The sequence below is a fragment of the Ursus americanus genome, chromosome 27 (assembly GCF_024610735.1).
Source record: "Ursus americanus isolate L20-20 chromosome 27, mUrsAme1.1.p, whole genome shotgun sequence".
Classification (NCBI taxonomy): Eukaryota; Metazoa; Chordata; class Mammalia; order Carnivora; family Ursidae; genus Ursus; species Ursus americanus.
In genome coordinates this window covers 19,530,043-19,551,028 of record NC_142153.1, presented here as the reverse complement: position 1 = coordinate 19,551,028, position 20,986 = coordinate 19,530,043, and the positions used below count along the sequence as shown (strand labels likewise).

General features: G+C 41.8%; 1 protein-coding gene across 8 annotated transcripts in view; it reads right to left on the bottom strand.

The window, feature by feature from the left end:
• Window positions 1–20,986, bottom strand: part of MTUS1 (microtubule associated scaffold protein 1) — a 164,884-nt gene that overhangs the window by 3,017 nt on the left and 140,881 nt on the right. For 7 of the 8 annotated variants that reach the window (XM_045779257.2, XM_045779259.2, XM_045779260.2 and 4 more), the window contains 6 exons: window positions 20,665–20,731; window positions 5,147–5,361; window positions 4,343–4,448; window positions 3,059–3,132; window positions 2,822–2,917; window positions 438–554 (listed from right to left, as the gene is read on the bottom strand). In XM_045779257.2, coding sequence (XP_045635213.2) covers window positions 438–554; window positions 2,822–2,917; window positions 3,059–3,132; window positions 4,343–4,448; window positions 5,147–5,361; window positions 20,665–20,731 — 675 coding nt within the window. The remainder of the gene's footprint in view (window positions 1–437; window positions 555–2,821; window positions 2,918–3,058; window positions 3,133–4,342; window positions 4,449–5,146; window positions 5,362–20,664; window positions 20,732–20,986) is intronic. The other variant, XM_045779258.2, reaches the window with a different exon arrangement.

The window sequence follows — 20,986 nt, the reverse complement described above, 5'->3', positions numbered from 1 at the left end:
AGTACAGCAATGGCTGGGGTCACTTAAGCTGCCTTGCCAAACCCTGCCTACTTGCAGACTCCTGGCTCCCAGCAGCCTTGTTGCGGGGCTGGGCACACCACTCAGACAAGGACTTCTCAGCAACTTGTCACTGGCTGCCATCAGCGTTCTGTCCTAGAGGCCACAAACTCCACTTCATTCATATTTTTCATAATGTTTGCATTTGTCCAACCAGATTAATTTTATGAGAGCATGCCTCTTCTGTCACATTCTAATTCCCGAGAAAGAGGAAGAATTTAGATAGCAAAGTGAATTGCCCTAATGTGATGCATGTACATATTCAACTGTTTGGGGTGTAAGACCCCAGCTCAGAGTTGGTGATATATTAAAGTACTGATTTTGCTCAGTTCCTATGACGCAGACATTGTTCTACTGGGTAAACTCTGAAAGAAACATACCAGTTTCTCCATTTTCATTAGCTTGATGTCCTGCTGATGGAGTTTCTCGTTCTTGATCTCCAACACGGCTTTCAGGCTTTCTAACTCTTGCTCCAGGTACATGAGCTGAGGGTTCTTCTGGAAGAGACACAGCAGAACACAGCTCTGATTATTTAACACACGTGGTTAAATTAATAGAAGTTGTCTTTGATTACACTCAGAAATCGGGCAAACAAGTAGCAAGAGACTTCTAACTTTCTTAAAGCAGCTTCAGACGCAGAGGCAGAAAAAAGGGTTCTCTAGAACAGTAATTTATCTCAAAGTCTTTGGTTATAAGAATGAAATAAAACATTTCATCTTTGAAAATAAACATTTCACTCATTTATCAGGAACTTAACATGGGAAAACATTGGTCACACCGAGTATTTTCCTGGAAGAGAAAAAAACCATTGCTTACAATACAAAACAACTCTGGCCAGAGACGAGGCCACTGCAAGTCCTTTCCTGGTGTTTGGAGGGAGAAAAGGGAACAACTGTTCTCTGTCAACAAAGTCAGTAACTGATCAGGAATGAAAAGGCAGTGCGTTTATAGAGCTCTCTGGAAAACCACAAAGAGACAATAATGTTCTGCATCTTTGGGATTTTTTTATGATGGGACTATATTGACCTGTGACACCCCACTCCTATATGGCATATAGCACTTGCACTATTAAAATTCTGTGCAAAATAAACACTACATAAGGGAGACATCCTTTTAGAGTACACCACCAGGGTGGAGTCCTGACTCCCTGATTTCTGGAAATCCAAGTGTACTATCCAAAACCTACCAATTAACAGCGCAAGATCTATGGATCAGATGTTTAATGAGGAACTTTCTCAGACAAGCATCAGCGGGGCGATCATCCCAACTATACTTTGGGGCAGTGGTTAATCCTCTGGACCAATCCTTAGGGCAGATCAGGGAATGGGTCCTCGGGATTACTTATGCAAACCCCTCACTCCACTGGAGAGCGTGATTCCACAACGCAGGCGACCCGCTCAAGGAAGGTGCCAGAGCTGGAAAGGGCCAGGGTGGGCGTAACACCCAAGCCTGCAAATCCAGGGCTCTTCCCCAAATTTCATAGGCCTCAAATACTCATATCCTCTGACACAGGATTTGTTATCTTTAGGGGGAAAAAACCCCCATATCTCATTTTTGTTAAAAGGAGATAGTACCATTTACTCTATCCATTTTTAAACTTCGAGCATTCACGGCCCTGTTCCCACCACACCTTTGCCGACTTCTGTCGTTGCAGTTCCAGGAAGCTCTTTACAATCTGTTCCTGGAACCACTTGTAAGGTTTACACCCTGCATCTAAGTCTAGATTTTTTTTTTGAAATTGCTGCTTTGTCTAAGAATCTTCCAGAATAAATAGCTTTGAAGTTTCATTGGCTATGACCTCATCTCATCTAATTGTATTCAAATGTCCAGAGGGCGTCCAAAGACATCCGCAAGAGATTTCACTGAGAGACCCCTGCACAAGCACTTTCCGAGCTGGCAGATTTTAAGTGGCAAAAGAGCTTAGCTTCTGCAGTTCCGTGCACAAATATATGGAAGGAAAATGGTGGTACTGAAGACAGAAACGGAAAAGAAATTTTTTTCTCAAAAGTAAGGTGGGGGCCAGGTGAGTAAGGATACAAGTTGCAAGAGAAAGTTGAGCTTACGAAATAAATGTGTACTTTTCCAAAGTGAGGATTATCTATATGACATATTGTTCAGACATAAATAGGAATGAAACACACGCACATATTACAATATGCATCAATCCTGGGAACATAAGCTGAGCGAAAGCAGCCAGACACAGAAGGCCACACAGAACATTCCATTTACATGAACTGTCCAGAATCGGCAAATCCATGGAGACAGAAAGTAGACTGGTGGTTCCCTAGGGCTGGGGGATTTTTGGGGAGTGGGGAGGAATGGGTACAGGGTTTCTTGTTGGGGTGACAAAATGTTCTGGAAATAGATAACAGTGACCAATGCACAACTTGTGAACCACGGAACTGCACATTTAACAAACGGTGAATGTTGTGGTATGTCAATTATATCTCAATATACCAGTTGGTTTAAAAAAAAAAAGTGTAGTCTTCACGTGAAACCCTGACCCTCGCTGACAGTTTTCTTGTCTTCCTGTAGTTACCAGCTTAGACTACTTCCAAGGTACTGGGCTTCCTCTGTATGTCAGTTCTTGGGATTTCTAAAAAGCCACCAGTAAACAAAGAAGCCAGTTTAAAAATCACTCTGCAACATATGAAAGGATTCCAAACCCGTTATCACGTCTCTAACTACCGAACATGTGGTTGACCCTCACAGACAGCCGAGCAGAAGAGAGCTCAGTAGTGATGGAAAAGCGCACACGACTTACTAAATTTGCTTTCTCTCTTGATATTCTTTTTTGTTCTTCTGATTTCAACTTTTCATTTAAAGCATCATTTTCACTCTTCAGATCACTGATTTGTTTCTAAAACAAACAATGAGATGTGGAGCACAAGTTAACAAGCAGACACCAGAAACAGAGCAAATGTACACAGAAACCTTACCCAAACCACACAAACCTCAGGAATGGGGTCTTTGGGGGGGAGGGTAAGTGAGACTGACCCACCTCCAGCGATTCCTGCTTCTCATGAAGCATGTCCTCAAGTGATTTCTTTTCCATTTCATGGCTTTTCTTGATTTCTGGAAAGAAGGGATTGGAGGCAATGACATCCCATGAGATCATTGTGTTCTACAGTCGTTAAGGCGTGTAGATCTAAGAGTTGATTACGGACCAGTATGACTATGTTACTTTATATGTGTAAGATGCTTTTATAAGAATTAAGCTATCTGTTCTCAAATTAGCCCCATGAGGGGCATAGGGCAGATATTTCCATTTTATGATGGAGAGCACAGAGGCTCCCGGAGGCCAGAGGGAACAGAGCACCCTCCTCAGGGGAGGGCGCCTCCAACACTGGCCTTCACCCCCCTGCTCTGGAGTTCCTGTGTGCTCTTCCATTTGCTCTTTATGAACCAAACAGAAGTCTAAAATTAAACCCAATTCTAGCAGGAAGGAAGAACCACAATGTTTACTAAATATCTACTCTTGGCCAGTCACTTTTCCACGTTATCATCTCTGACTTCACACAACTCTCTTTTTCTGATGAGAAAGGCCTTTGCCAAAGGTGAGCCCGCCAGTTCAGAGGCTCCTCTGTGGGGTGCACGGGGCTAAGTGTAACAACTTCCGCTACCCTTTGTGCTCTTAAAGCAATGGCTCCTTCTTTTCCTTCTACTTCAGCCTTTCCAATCATGATAAAATAATTTAGAAAATATTCTTTGTTGACACAAGTGCCATCACCATTTCACGGCACCGTTGGTGTGCAAGAGTGTTGGCGAGCAAGTGTTGCTTGCACGGATCCTTTACTGTGGCCAGGATATAAACTAACACTTTTTTTTTTTAATTTTTTTTATTATATTATGTTAGTCACCATACAGTACCTCCCTGGTTTCTGATGTAAAGTTCCATGATTCATTAGTTGCGTATAACACCCAGTGCACCATGCAATACGTGCCCTCCTTAGTACCCATCACCAGCCTATCCCATTCCCCCTTAACTACCCAGGACTTCAGGCGGTAAAGAACAACTACTACCAAAAAGGCCTTTGGGTTCTTTAAAAGTTCATCCTATTTCTTAAAAGGCTGGCATTTGTGATGAACTATTATTTGCATCCGAAGGGGAAAAGGGCATCTGTTAACAATGAACAATGCAAAAAGAGAGCAAAAACACTCCAAACTGAATACCACAGGGTACTCTCTGGAAGGGAAAGTTATGAATCATTTCCTTTTTAAAACATATCACGCTGTTCCAGTAGATCTGCTTCTATTAAAAAAAAAAAAAAAAAAGCATTCTTGCCTGAAAGGGAGGTTTCATAGGCCTTCTTTAGCAATTCGATTTTCTCTGAGTGGCTAGCTTCGATTTCTAATTTAGAGGTTTCATGGGCAGCATTTAAGTTGTCAAACTAGAAGGAAAAAAAAAACAAACAAAAAATTAAGTCTTGAGTAATAAGCAGCAGTATTAGAGACTTGACACATATGCGTGCGTTCAAGTTAAAGGGCTGCCCAACACATGGCAAGAACAGTCCAACCTGGATCTGCCCCTCCCAATTCTCCACTCTGTTCCCCTTCAGGAACACCAACACACAGGCTCTCCAGGGTTCACCGATGCAAACGGCCAAGCTCATCATAAGGTTGACATTATGTCTCATGGTGATAGGACCACGTACGATCCATGCCTGTCATATTGGTCTTTATATCCTCAGCCCCTAGCTTGTGCCCGGTATATAATAGGTACTCAGTAAATACTTACTAAATGGAGAACTGATTTTAAAAGGAAGCAAGAAAATTAAAGAGAAACTTATGATACATTATTACATGAAAAATATGGATTATTCAGTGTCATTTTAGAAGAAATGCAAACCAATCGTTTAGCGGTATAACATCGAAATGCTCACCGAGGGATTACTTCCAGGTAGTATGATAAAGGTTTTTTTTACCCCCTTCCCCTCATCAATATTGCTTTAATGATAAGAAAAAAATTAATTGAAAACCCCCTTTTCACTTATTTAAATGAAGAGAGGTTCAAAGGAAGGTCTTCATCAATTAGAATTTAAACAAATGGCCACAACCAGGAACAGGCTCAGGTTCCGAAGGCACACACCTGCTCTTGCAGTTGAGTTTTATACTTCTCTGCTTCTTCAATATAAATATTCTGGAACTTTTCACACTCCCCGGTGTAAAATTCTTTAAGCCGATTCTCTAGCTCTGAGAGATCAGTCTGGTGCTGCTGGTTTAGCTTCTGGACAAATCCTTCATAAGCTATCTGCAACTCATTCCTGGCTTTTTCTAATTTCTCACAGGTAGATGAAGCGGTGACTGAAAAAGAGATGAAAAAGACATTTCATCTGCTAAATGTCCTAAATTCATCACATTCACGCATGGCTGCGATGACTCTGGAAACATTAACACAGTACTCTCAGAGTACTTCGTTCTCTCTTGACCAGATTTTCAAATGTAATGGTAGAAACGTGAACAATAAATAAGAACAAGAGGAAATGGTCGCTGGCAGCAAAATAAAACCCCCCAAACCAAAAAGGAAGGAAGGAAGGAAGGAAGGAAGGAAGGAAGGAAGGAAGGAAGGAAGGAAGGAAGGAAGGAAGGAAGGAAATGAAAAAAACCAAAACAAACAAAAAAAACAAAACTCACACAACCATCTAGCAAGAAGTAACAGTAGTACTTGAGAAAAACGGGGGTTTCCAAGGGAGGGTCACCCTTTTGTGTGTTGACCAATCAGTGCAGAGGCCATAAGGAGAGGAGGCTCTGATTGGCCGAAACGTCTCTAAGGATGGCCAGCCAGTAGGGAGAAGCTAAGACACAGAGGGAACAGGGAAGATCAGAGAGAAGAAATAAATGGATTTTAAGCTTCTACCTAATTGGAGCTGATTTCAAAAATACAGTAATAAGAACAAAGTATGAGAATATGTTGAACACAAATCACCAGCGCATACCAACTTCAGAAAAAACATTTTAAAAGCTACAACATAAATATATCAAAAGGTTACTATTTTTGAAGGCAAAGTAATCTGGAAAGCATAATTTAAAATTGGAGCATCTTACTCTTTACCTCGACTACTGAAAACACATAATGATTAACAATACATTGCAGAATTTGCACATAAATATATATCCACCCACAGCATAATAAATCCTGGAAGATCTCCACCGTTTCTCAGGAAGCTTGACTTTTGACTTTTCCAGGCTTCCTTCCCCGACATTCAATACAGGTGAAATTAGTGTACTAATTATTTACCAAAGGTGAAAAAAAAAATGATTGAAGTAGGCAAATGTTAGGGGTGCCTGGGTGGCTCAGTCGGTTAAGCACCTACTTTGGGCTCAGGTCATGATCTCAGGGTCTTAGGATAGAGCCCCGCATCTGGCTCCCTGCTCAGCTGGGAGTCTGCTTCTCCCTTGCCCTCTGCACCAACCCCCCTGCCCCACTCCCAGCCCCCTCCCCCACTAGTGCAGGCTTGTACTCTCTCAAATAAATACAATCTTTGAAAAAAAAAATTTAAAAAGGCAAATGTTAGTCAAGTACACACATTAGCTTCCATAACCTTCCCACATACACAAACAAAATGATGGCCCCACAAGCTTCCCTGTACGAATTCCACATTAGAACTCTATATGAAAGCAGCCAACAGAAAAATATTTTATAAGCAGTGAAGACATCAAACAACTTTCTAGTCAGAGCAATCTCGGTTTCATATAGCCTTTTCACTTAATTCCATTGGAATTTCAAATATCAGGAAAAAAATAGTACGATGCCAGCCCATCTGAATGCTCCTATCAGAGACACAAATGTCTAAGTGAACCAAAAGCTAGAGGATCTTCTACATAAAGTTAACAGTATGCTATATCTGCCGAATTTTAACACATTTGTTTCTAAGGAAATAACCATCGGTTTGAATGTATATCTATGGTACATCAGACTTCAAAATCAAGTCGGATATATGGAAATCCTCTCACATTAGCCACTGGACAGGGTGTTTCCTGTTTAAAAAGAAAACAAAATAAAATAAAAATAAAGAAGAGGTGCCTGGGTGGCTCAGTCAGTTAAGCGTCTGCCTTCTGCTCAGGTCATGATCTCAGGGTCCTGGGATCAAGCCCCGCATCAGGCTCCCTAATGAGCAGGGAGCCTGCTTCTCCCTTTCCCTCTGCTCCTCCCCCTCCCCCTGCTCTTGCTCCCTCTCTAACAAATAAAATCTTTAAAAAAAAACAAAACAAAACAAAACAAAGCTTAAAAGTGTTTCAGTTTTGTTGGCCACTGTGAGCGACGTGAAGGGAAGGCAGAGGGAAGGGAAAAATGGGTCAGACCGGGGAGGGAGGATTTACTGCCTGCTGTTTGTCCAACAACCCAAAGCGCAGGCCCAGCCCCAGGCGGTGACATCAGCCGCAGCTGTGCACAGACCTTTGCTCTGCTACGGCCTGCTGTGCTGTGTGCACAACAGCTGGGCTGAAATCACCCCTCACACAAACAGCTTTACTTTGAATTAACTGGCCTGGGCTCCTGAAGGAACATTTTCATTTGGCATAAAGACTCATGAAGTACTTGTTTAAAGGACATCCATGTAAACACTGTCTCAAGGGTTCTGAGTGCTCCTCTCTGCCAGACGCACACTGTTGGGGGGCGGGGTGATGGATGTGACCCCTGTGGCTCTAGTCATGGACTTGCCCTTGTGCTTGTGACAGTTGAGGGGTGATTTCTAGTGCCGCCTGAGCTTGCTCTTACTCCTTGGGCTCAGCCTTGTCTCCTCCTTTCTTACTCCCCAGAATTCCGCTCACTTTCAGGCAGTTCATCAGGCACCCAACAAATGCTTAAAACAAAACAGGAGATCTTGCAGGATTTTGAGTAAGTAAGCAAGGAGTTTTCACAGTATTAGGTGATAGTTTTCAAGGAGTTATTGCACAAATACAAAATTCATAGAGTACAAAGTAATCTTTTTGTCCTGATGTTTTAATCTGTTCTATTAGACCATTGTTAGAAGCCCGTCTGAGTGAAGGGTGCCAAGAGACCACTGCCTACAGAAGAGCCAAGGAACTGTAACTTTTGTACACACACTGGTAAATTGCAAAAGCTATCTCTAGCAGTCCACCTTAGAATGAGAAAGAGAGTTTTCAGAATTAGGAAAGAAAGAAACCAACTCAGTTACCAGATCATCCCTAAAGCAGAAGGCCATGGGACAGAAGCTGACGTGTTCACCCTGGGACAAATCATGTCTGCAGAGAGTTCTAGGCCAACGACAGAACAGGAACCACATATCTAAGCACACATAACCAAGCAAGGAAAAACTATCTCAGAAAAAGTGGTGAGATGCTCAACATTTTCCCTTTTCATATAATTATTTGGATGACCTCTAGCAAAGGCCCAATGTCACAGTCAGTTATAACCTCTGAAAAACAGAACTGGATTCCTCTTGGGTCCTTTAGCCATTATCCCCGAGGAGCAGAACAGCCATTACCTAATTAGGCCTTTGCTAAGAGGGGGAAGGGTTAGACTTGTACTCTCTCCATCTCGTAGAGACCCATTTCCCTTTGTAGATTGGTAAATGCACGGTTTACAGAGAAAAACATTACACAACCATGGCCCTACCGTTGTAATATTCTTTAATGATACAGAGCTTTCTTTTGTATCTGAGTAGCATGCTTCATCATGAGACAACCCAAAATATTTTAATCCTCAGGAACATAAATAAATGACCTAATAGAATACAGCTAGAATAATTAGGTTCAATTCTCAGTCACACCAGTTACCGGCCACGTGATTTGAGCAAATTACTTAAGTTTTCTAAGCCTTCGTTTCCTCGTTTTTTAAATGGAGAGAATATTAGCACCTTCCCTGCAGGATTAAACACAATAATACATGTGAAGCACCGGACCCAGTGCCTGACCAGAGTCAGTTCGCAGTAAAGCATTGCTGTTACGAGTATTCCTGGCCTTGCAAAAGTCCACCGGTTCAAATGTGTTTGAAGAGTCCTCAAAGGCATGCTTGGGGTTCCATGACTGAATGTGACCGTTAAAAAGCAGCCTTGCTTGTCTAGTATTCAAACATAAATACACACACACACACACACACATGCTAGGGCACTATAGTACCTACCCACCTCCAACCTTCACTTCCTACTCCTATTGCTCTTAACATTGGGTACAACAGAACGTTCCCAACTTCTAGATGATTTTATCTAAAATAGACATAAAATATAAAAAAGGAAAAAAGGAAGAGGTAAGGTCACATGGAAATCATATAAATTTTCATGATGCCATAAGAGATTGTGACAGGAAGGAAAGGTAAATAGGAAAGTAAAAGGACTCCATTCCCCCACTGTACAGACACACTGTCTCTAGGTGCTTCTGGTAGGTGTGCTATGGGTGCCAACCCTTCCTCAAGCGGCTATGAGGAAGATGAGAGATGCCTGTGTCCAATGTTTCTTGCCTGCTTTGGGTCCCTCTCTCTTTCTGGCCACCTGGGAAGTCAGTCACCTGCTTTTAGTGCTGGACACCTTCAGTCCTTTCTCTCAGCTGGACCACTTTCTTACACCATGTACAAAAATAAATTCAAAATGGATGAAAGACCTAAATGTGAGATAGGAAACCATCAAAATCCTAGAAAAGAACACAGGCAGAAACTGCTTTGTCCTTGGACATACAACATCTTACTAGACATGTCAGCAGAGGCAAGAGAAACAAAAGCAGAAATGAACTATTGGGACTTCGTCAAGATAAAAAGCTTCTGCACAGCAAAGGGAACAGTCCACAAAGCTAAAAGGCAGCCTACAGAATGAAAGAAAATATTTGCAAATGACACATCTATCCAAAATCTATAAAGAACTTATACAACTCAACACCCAAAAACCAAATAATCCAGTTTAGAAATGGGAAGACATGAATTCATTTTCCAAAGAAGACATCCAGATGGCCAAAGGACACATGAAAAGATGCTCAACATCAGTCATCATCAGGGAAATACAAATCAAAACCACAACGAGATACCACCTCACACCTGTCAAAGGTCTAAATTAACAACACACGAAACAACAGATGTTGGCGAGGATGAGGAGAAAGGGGAACCCTCTTACTCTGTTGGTGGGAATGCAAACTGGTGCAGCCACTCTAGAAAACAGTATGGAGGTTCCTCAAAAAGTTAAAAATAGAGCTACCCTATGACCCAGCAATTGCACTGCTAGGTATTTACCCAAAGGTACAGAGATACAGATTCGAAGGGGTACATGTACCCTGATGTTTATAGCAGCATTATCAACAACAGCCAAATTATGGAAAGGGCCCAAATGTCCATCAACTGGTGAATGGATAAAAGAAGTAGTGTGTATACACGTACACACACACACACACACACACACACACACAGAGGAATATTACTCACCTATCAAAAAAATGAAATCTTTCCATTTGCAACAATGTGGATGGAACTAGAGGGTATTATGCTAAGTGAAATAAGTCAGCCAGAGAAAGACAAATACCATGGTTTCACTCACACATGGGATTTAAGAAACAAAACAGATGAACATAGGGGAAGGGGGAAAAAAGAGCAAGAGACAAACCATAAGAGACTCTTAACTATGGAGAACAATCTGAGGGTTGATGGAGGGAGGTGCGTGGGGGATGGGCTAGATGGGTGATGGGGATTAAAGACAGCACTTGTAATGAGCACTGGGTGTTATATGTAAGTGATAAATCACTCAATTCTACTCCTGAAACCAATATTACACTATATGTTAACTAATTAGAATTTAAATAAAAATTTGAAAAGAAAAAAAAGCACATACTTCTCAGGGAAGTATACTTGCTTTAAAAAAAATTTCAATTGTGGAATAATTTTAGATTTATAGAAACTGTACAGAGTACACAGAGTTCCTATACACTCTTCACGTAGCTGCCCCAAATGTCAATATTTTACATTATCATGAGACATTTGTCACAATTAAGGTTTAAACAGTGGAACAATACTAGTAACTGTACTATAGACTTCATTTGGATTTCACCAGTTTTCCCACTAATGCTTTTTTAAGAAAAAATTTTAGATTAATTCTAGATCTTCAGAAAAGCTGCAAAGAGAGAATAGTTTTCAGATACCTCTCACCCATCTTCCCCTAACATTAACATTGCACATTACCAAGGGACATTGTCGAAACTAAGAAACCAACACTGGTACAGTATTACGAACTCAACTCCAAACTTTGTCCCTTATTTCTGTTCCAGGACCCCATCCAAGATACCACACTGCATTTACTTGTCACGTTTCCTGAATCCTCTCTGGTCTGCGAGTGGGTCTTCCCTCCCCCGTCCCCTGCCCATAATCGTGACAGTTTTGGAGTCAGGTATTTTTAGAATGTGCCTCAATTTCGGCTTGTCGTGTTTTCTCTGCATAGCCCACTGACCCAGCAATTCCACTAGTAAGAATTTATCTCACAGATATATTCCCACATATATAAAATGAAGGACATTTGAGGTTTTCCACTGGAGCATTTCCGTAACAGCAAAACATCAGAAACAACCTAATGTCCACTAGAAAGGGACTGGTTAAATGAATTGTGGTGTATCAAAACAATGGAATGCTTTAAAAAAAAATAAGACAATTTAATAGCTATTTAAAAAGACTGATACAATTCTTTATGTATTGAACTTTAAGAATTGTTAAGTGGAAAAAAAAACAAGGTGCAGAAATGCGTGTATAATACGCTCCCAACTGTGTATAAAAGTAAAGGGGAAACAAATATATATCTTATCTTACTTCTCCTGTACCCCAGCCCCAGAACCATGAATGGGAACACTATCTTTTACCATAGTAGCATAATTACTTCATAATATTACTCTTATTCTACCAAGGGATATCCGCTCATGACACACTCCCAAGGTGAATGACTACGTAGGTTACTCTCTTAAACCAGGGTTTCGTCTGTTTAAAATGGGAGATAGCGATATAGATGAATAAAGTCATCAATATGCCAATTTTAAGAAGTAAATCGCTACGTGGTGGAGGGGCCGGTAGCCTACAAACCAAAGGGCAGGGACCTAGGCTCTCCAACCACAGGAAATTCCAACTTTCCGCCTATCAGTTTCCTGGTGAGCGAGGCAGGAACAAATACCACCTGTTCTGCTCACCTTAGTGTTTGGTGAGGATTTTGTAGAGCAAGTTTTCACAAACTACCTGTGTAATGATCAGCGACTCCTAAGAGCTCCAGTTCTTGTCCTTTCCAAAAGGTACTACTGTTTCACATGACCAAGAAATCTGGCAGTCATGCGGCAGACAATGGTCGTCTTCTAAATTTCAAAATGAGCTACAGATGGCTTTCTGGTTGCTCTTGGGAATTATATGAATCAACATGAACTGATTTCAAAAGCCTCTCGCGAATCATGACTTATTAGGAATTTGCTTTTACAAAATGCCTGTGCTCTCAATTCTCCCATAACTCCGACCAGCTTACTTTTAAAATTCAGTTCGTACTTCAACAAAGTGCTCTCGCACCCATGATTTCATGTAATAGCATTCTGAGTTAATAAAAGAGATATTATCTTAAGTCTCCTTTTACTGGCAAGGGAACTGAAGGGGCAGAATTGGGTCCAGGACGCCAATCTGCTGAACGTTTTCAATGCAGATTCCACAGCGCAGGGCACAGAACTTCATCTGCATGGCTCTCTTCTCAACTTGAGATGCTAAGAGATAATTTAATCCATGCACGCAATGGATGTCTGAGAGTATTAAGGCTTTGTTCTCTTATGGAAGCTAAAAAGACTGCAAGATAAGATAAGGCAGGTTAAAAAAAAAAAAAAAGATCTTTCTTTATCCCCCCACACTGATGAGTTCTGACAGAATCTTACTTGAATGGTGACTAACATAACATAATAAAAAATTATTATTTAAAAAAAATTTTATTTGAATGGGGGAAAATGCTCTGACCCAGCCAGCCAGTCTGGGTACAGAGGTGCCAGCTGGGCCTCCACGGAGCTCCTGGACTCTCCCTGCCAATACAAGTCTTTGAAAAGGCTTTGCTGTTTTTCAACTTACTCACTGGCCAACGACATGCTGCAAAACAGATGCTCTCATAATCACAACAGCAACATTCCATGGACTACTGAAAACATTCAGGCATGAAAGTGGCTCAGAGATGCGAGCCTGGCTGAGGAACCAACATAATGTTCTAAGCTTCAGGCCTGAGAAAAATCGGTTAGGACTTCAAAGAAATCACACTGAAATCAAAACAGTAAATTTAATGCTCATCTGAAAGCCGATGTACAAGGAACGGCCTCAGCTCAGTTGGTGCTGTTTGGCATTACTGTTTACTCTGTGACTGTGCTTATTTGATTCATATATACTTTGAATAAAAGAATCAACTTTCTGGACAGCAAGTGCAGTGTCAAAATATACTCCACGGAGCACCCACGGGATAATCACCTGCACGGTCATCAGAAGTGGGTTGCTGGGCTCCGTTCCCAAGCCACCTGAGTCAGAACTGTGAATCAGCACTCTAACCTGGTCTATTTCATGACACAGCGAAGTCCGAGAACCACCATTCATTCTGGACAAATGACATTCGTCAAAACAGAACCGATCAAAACTGGACAAGGACAAGTTAGGACAAGGAACAGAACAAGAGGACTCCACAGGCTTTCAAAACAGATACCCCTGGTAATACTGTGTATCTGTACAGGTGACAGAACGGGACCTTTTTTTTTTTTTTTTAAAGATTTTATTTATTTATTCAACAGAGATAGAGACAGCCAGCGAGAGAGGGAACACAAGCAGGGGGAGTGGGAGAGGAAGAAGCAGGCTCACAGCAGAGGAGCCTGATGTGGGGCTCGATCCCATAACGCCGGGATCACACCCTGAGCCTAAGGCAGACGCTTAACCGCTATGCCACCCAGGCGCCCCAGAACGGGACCTTTTATTTAAAGACACAGCCATGGACTTTCCCCGGGGATGGGGGAAAATGGGCTAAGTCTGAGGTGGTATCTAAACGATCCTTGATCAACTCAGTGAGAGAAGGAATTCTCTGTTGGTATACAGTTGGTTTTCATTATATTAACGGTTTTTTTCATTAAAAGCCCACTTCAAATTCTGCAACTCCAAAGTGACTTAACTGTAAAGAGTTTTAAAATTACTTTAAACACACAGCCTGTTAAGTCACAACTGTAGACAAAACTAATAAAAGAATTAACACACTCCACGAGGTGTGCGGGAGCCTCAAGTTCATAGACACCAGTCAAGTGTTGATGAGACAATTTATACACCGCCTCTGGCAGAGCCAAGTCACTTTTCCCTAACTGATAATAACAAGTCCTATTTTAATCTGACAGTACTTCCTGAACTCTTGAATCGAATAAAAAGATTCCAAAAGTTGTTACCAATGCAAAGCAGTGTTTATATCACATGATTTTCTGATCTTTCAAATATTTCCATCATGCTTTCCCTGTTACCATGAACAGGAGTTTGGACCTACCCATGCTACGTAGGTCCTTATCCAGGCACTTTGCTCTCTAGCTGTTGGACCTTAGGAAGGTTACTTCACTTTTAAGCCTCAGTTTCTTTTCCTTCCTTCCTTCCCCCTTCCCTTTCCTGTCTTTTAATAAAACACTAACCAGTAGACTTAGAGCTAAATATTGCTGTTGGGAACGATGTTACTGCCATTCCCAGCTCTTAATTTTTATACACACAGAAAAACAATCAACTAGTCTTAGTGAACTAAGGGTTCAAATTCCATCTGTGTCGTTAAATAGAAACAATTAGGACAAACGTATACAAAAGATGTGGATTGTCCGAACAGCTCAGTACAAACAATATTAAGTTTACACGAATGCCTGTGAATAAAGGCATTTCAAGGTTTTGAAATCTAGTTCATTTGAGCAGATATTTAAGTCTCAGTAGGATTTAAAAAAAACCTTAAATAAAAATAGATGCAAGGCCCTAAAAGAGATGTACATAAGCTATTAATTCTGATGGCTAAAAACTTTGAAATAAAAAATACCTTTTCTTCATTAATTTGGATAAAAATGTGATTCTCGTGATTAAAATTAACAAAAAAACAGTAGGAACCCCCAAAGATTATAATTACGGTTCTTTATTAGACTGGTTTTGATCTACCACATTCTTAAAAAAAATCAGAATGACATGTTTATTCTCTCAGAGGCCAAATGTTTGCTGTGGATACAGACCATTAAACTGAACTGTCATCTATTTCAAGGGCTGACACTTTCAAAATGATCTAACTGGAATTGTCAGGCATAAAACGTTTCCAAGAGAATTATAATTCACCTGACTTTATTATTATTCATTCCTAAAAACATGCATGTTATTTTTCAATGGTTTGTAGGAAAACGTTTGTACACGAAAACCACTGAGTATTAGAATATTATAAGAATAAAACCACTCTCCCTAGTCACTATCTTGAATACAAAAGTCATTCATTCACTGAAGTAGTAAGTGCCAGGCACGAGGTATCAGCGGGTAGAGCTGCAAATGTGAAGGGGATGCTGCCTTTGAAGGGCTCACGGCTCTGGATTGTGAGAAGAGGTCTAGAAACAACCCTAAGAACGGAGCTTCTTGAAGGGCACAGGAGAATGCACAATTAACTCGCTTGAAAGATTAGGTAAAACTCGGGAAGAAAGGGATAAAGAAAGGGGGGTAATCAGAAGGGGGAATGAAACATGAGAGACTATGGACTATGAGAAACAAACTGAGGGCCTCAGAGGGGAGGGGGGTGGGGGAATGGGATAGACCGGTGATGGGTAGTAAGGAGGGCACGTATTGCATGGTGCACTGGGTGTTATACGCAACTAATGAAGCATTGAACTTTACATCGGAATCTGGGGATGTTTTTTTTTTAATTTTTTTTTTTTTTTAAAGAAAGATTAGGTAAAACTCAACTGATGATACGGTATTTTAATTAGAACTTAGCTAGGTATTGTAGCTAGTGAGGAGTTGAAGAGGCAAAAACAGAAAGGCAGTAAAAAAGGAGAGAGCATTTCAAGCAGAGAGGATATCATTTGCCAAAGAGGTATGAATGGATCCATGGCTGGGTGTGAGGAAGGGGAAGAAGGTGTGAAGAAAGGCAAAGGAGTGTCCCAGCATCATGAAGTTGGGCTGAGAGTTCCAGTCAAATCATACATGGCAGCTATAGTAATTTGGACTTTTTGCCAAAGACCAAATGAAGTCATTTATGTTTGTTAAAAATGTCCAGTAGAGGACAGATGTGAGATTTATTTTAAACACAGTCCTGGGAGCATGTGGAGAGGACAGAAGCAGGCCTGGAGCAAGATGACCTGTTGGGTGACCACTGGAATATATTTGGGGTGAGCAATTCTGGGGGTTAAATTAGAACAGCAGCAGCCAGAAGGCTGAGGAGGGACAGACCCAAGCGATACTTAGAACACAGATTGCTATCATGTAGAAGACAGAGGAAAAGGCGTGTGACACCTGTTGTGAGCTTGGGTGATAAGTGAGTGATGATGTCACTGCACAAGATGATGAACAGACTTTGAGGGAAACAGGTCTGAATGAGGGGACACTGCAGAGCATTCAGGAAGCAAGGCGCTTGGGAGTCAGAAAGGTCTGATTATACCAGACTGGCTCTCCTGGAGGCAGCTGTTCACTGGGAAAAATACATCTGCAGCTTGGGCAAGAGAGAACTAGAAAAATAAATCTATGCATCATCACCCTACAGGTTGTAGCTGAAACCAGGGGAATGGATGGGATAACAGCAGACAATGAAACCCGTGCTATATTCCAACACTAAAGGGGTGAGTAAAGCCAAGCAACATCCACTCACTAAGACTTTCCCAAGTCATTCAACAAAACCATAATGAAGACTAAGGGGCAGTATGGAAAAGTGTTTGACACAAGCTGAAAGGATCAGAATACATATAAAATAACATGAATGAATCTCAAAACCATTTTGCTGTGTGAAAAAAGCCAGACACAACAAGAACATAATGTATGTTTCTATGAAATTCTAGAATACACAAAATAACCTACATGATAAAAATCAGATCAGTGTTTGCTTCTGGGGAACGGGGGTGTCGTCTACCAGAAAGGAGCATAAGGAGATTTTCTGGGAGGACACTGATCTTCAACACCTTGATGAAGGTGTAGGTTATATGAACGTATGTGTTTGTCAATAAGCATTCCATTGTATGTAAGTCATACCTTCATAAAAACGTCAAGATACGAAGTCATATATATTCATACAAAGACACAAGAAAATATGCAAAAATAAAAGCTCTGTCAGGGGTACTGGAACTATGGCTATTTTCTTCTCCCTTCGCAATTGTAATTTCCACACAATGTCCTTAAGTAAAAAGAAACTTTAAAACCCTCAAATACTTCAAATACCCATATATATTTATCAGTTACTTGTGAAAATGGAAAGCATATATATATATTTTTTTTCCATAGGAAGCAGAAAAGAATCTCTGAAATGAAGCAATTTACTATCTGAAGACAACAAGAAAACACAAGATACAATAAACACATGGTGGTAAAAGTATTGAGGACTCACTGGAAGGAGGGGAGCCTCATGGTTTTGTTCCAAGCTCAGCTGGGTGAACTTGGAAGTATAGGACACTTGTCAGAGTAACCAGTGAAACAACAGGAAAGTCAGTGGAGGGGACAGTTGGAGGCAGATTCTGAAGGTCATTATCACAGACTCTACTTGGGTTTCAGTGCTCCTGAGTTTCAACTGTCCTTTATAATTATTATTATTATTATTATTTTTTGGCAGTTTAGTTTGGGAAGCTTGCCTCAATATTCATAGAGAAGAGAAAGAAACAGTACCCAGTGGGAGAGTGACACCAACAGCCCCCATTATTTTGGAGAGAAATGGTGGATACTTGGATGATGGTGATGGTAGCAGCTCTCTCTCTTCTTGAGGTGCCTGTGGTAGACCAGGCACTATGACAGTTGCTTCACACATATTACTATTTTATCCAAGCTCCATGACAATCCAGCCAAATACACATTAACTTCATATCCCCAGTGAGGAAACTAGACTCAAAGAAGTGAGGCAGCTCCTCGCTAGGAATACACGGGCAAAATCCTACACTGCGAACTCCACATTGCAAGCCCTTCTGCTGTGTCGGGAGGGCATCCACCATGTCTCACTGCCACTGGAGTCTGTAAACAAAAGAACAACCTGTCCTGAGGGATTTCTAATGATATTTGGTCTAATTACAACTCCTTCCTGCAGTGTAGTCGATGCCCTCACAAAATTGCAAATGTGGGTAATTACTACACAGCTGTAAACTGCACACATGTGAATACCTACTATTTGTAGTAGGTAACACTTGGTGCTAGGCACTTTACAGTGAGTTACTTCATGTCATCCTCACGACCACCACTGGGAAGACAATGATTTGTGCCATGTGACAGAAAATGAAACTGGGACTCAAGACCTGTTATGTGACTTGCCCCCACATCACCCGGCCACTGAAGATCTGGACCCGGACAGCGTGACCAGTCTAACCACTTTATACTACTGCCTCAAATCTTAACAACTGCATTTCCAACTTTGCTATGTAATCTATCATCTTCCATCTCAGCTCACGCTACAAACAATCCCACCGGCAGCTTTCGGAGTGTTCTTCCTGGGCTGTTCCATCAGAAGAACTACGTAAAGGCTTCTCTTCTCTCCCCTCACATGACTGAAACCATTCCCCAAATGCTTTCCATAGTTACTCGAGCAGTTCTCCCTCATGCAACAGGAGCACCAATACATTCCCTGACTGACATTTCCCCTGTCATCCCACCCATTCCCCAGACAAGAGTCCTCTACTTCCGGGTTCACCCGGCTCCCACCTGCGAGACCAAACGATACGCACAGGCCAACCGCTGCATCCGGACACTTGGCCAGCGGTGGTGAAAGCACACCAGGGCACACCTCCTTATCACCAATGGAAAAGGGGGAGAATGGGTACAAACTGTCGGCTATTTCCTGTCAGGCTATGTGCCCAACTGGAGGTGCTGAGGACCTGGGTCCCAATTCGAATTATTTCATTGTGCTCTCCACTAAAAGGTAAAAAGAGGATCCCCCATTCAAGCAGCATGAATGAGCACAGTGTTCTGCTGGCGCTTCTGCCTCATCTTGGGGAGAGGCTGAAATGTGAACCGTCAGGTAGGCTCATCTCCACCTCCACTGGGTCATAATGAACTCTGAAACACACACACACAAAGGCCTCTTTCCTGACCTGCTCACTCTAGATCCATTACGTTATTTAAGGCACAGACAAAAGCAAATTAAGTTGGTCATCTGGGTAATCAAAAGGACAACAGTCTAGGTAACATGGTGGAAAGCCTCGAATGCCACAGCCAGAAGCCTGCCTCTCAGCTCTGGTTTCCTTGAAATGTTTCCCTAGAATTCGCAAGTCTTCGGGGTCCTGAAGTTCCATATGTTTTAAAATTACTTTTCTATAAAGAGTTCTTCATTTCCATAGCCTAAAATAAGGTCAGGAGAAAATGATGTCTTGGCTAGGTATTAAAAACCTGGAAGTTTAGCCAGGAGTTTGGGGTTGCCTCCCGTTGGGAGGGGAAGAGACAAGAGGAACACAGAGACAAGTCATGGCCCCACATTCACTGCTATTTGATCTTTGCCTTTGTTGGGGGGGGGGGAGAAAAACTTCAAGTCCAGCAAATTATATTGACAATGTTGAAACTCTGGTCTTGTCCAAGGAAAAATGGGCAGCTTCTTCTAGAACTGGATGAACACAGTTTTCATCTCTGGCTGTTGCTTTTGCATTATTTATACACAGAGCCACTCACACTTTAAGAGGAGGCTGTCTGCATACACAGAAAATTGCACAGGGCAAGGAACTGAGCCTTTTAATGAACAACTCCAGACCTGGCTGAAGCTAAAGCAGGAAGCTCATTCTCTAGGGCTGAGGTGTCCGTGGCAGACAGGGGGATCCCAAGTCAGCTGGCCCACTCCAACACAGCAGTTGAGGTAGGAAAGGCAGTATTGTCTCTGTTGCACGAACCCTGAAGACGCTTCCAGGAGAGACGAGAACCAAAACTGACCTCAGCCTGGGAAGAGCAGCCCTGGGTGCCGAGTGCTGCGGACATCAGAGACACATGACTACCAGCGGAACTGGGTCCTTATTCACCATCAGCCCTGCTCAAATTGTAACATGAGCACAGAAGAGGCCTCCTCCACACAGGCCGCCCTGAACGCACAGCATCCTTCTTTTCTGTATACTCCTAGCAAAGTGCCCCAAGGGAGTGTAATGTAATTGCTATCAGCAGAGAAGGAATTTTCTCACCATTCTTTAATATGGAAAGAGGTTCAGAAGGAAAAAAAAAAAAGACGGGATTATTTAACAGGAACCCACACAATTACAAAAATCACTCTGTCCCTGTCTTCAGGAAGAGCAATGTTTTAGTCATCAGAAGCTCTGCTAGGCTTAGTCAGATCAGTGCCAGGAATTCTGTGAACTTGAGGTCAAGCTGCCAAGATTCAAAAGAAATGTCGATAGTAAGTGTTTGCACAGATACCAGAGTGGGACAGCTAACCACTGCTAGCATGCGGCTCCAGCCACAGTGCAGATAGGAAAACCAAATTTTCCAGTTGTCCCCTCATCCTGTAGAACTTAGCAAAAAAAAAAAAAAAAAAAAGTTCTTACCTAGCTCTCCTCGAAGGTTAACAAGTTCTTGAGATAGGGTTTTGTGTTGTTTCAGTGCTTCCTCCCGCTGCGGAAAACACACATCAAGTTACTAATGTTTTCAAGAGGGTCCCTTTCAGTAAGACACACATTTGTTATCACCAGGAAAATGAGACTCAGAATGGAGAAGCCAAGATATGAATCATTTAGGCCAACAGTTTGTGTTGTTAAAAAAAACACAGATGTCCCTTAGTTGTTAAGGAAATTCATGTTTCAAAAATCTTTATTTTCTCAGGTCCTCGTGAAACTTTCATTGGAGGCACTGCATGGCACTTTTAAAACT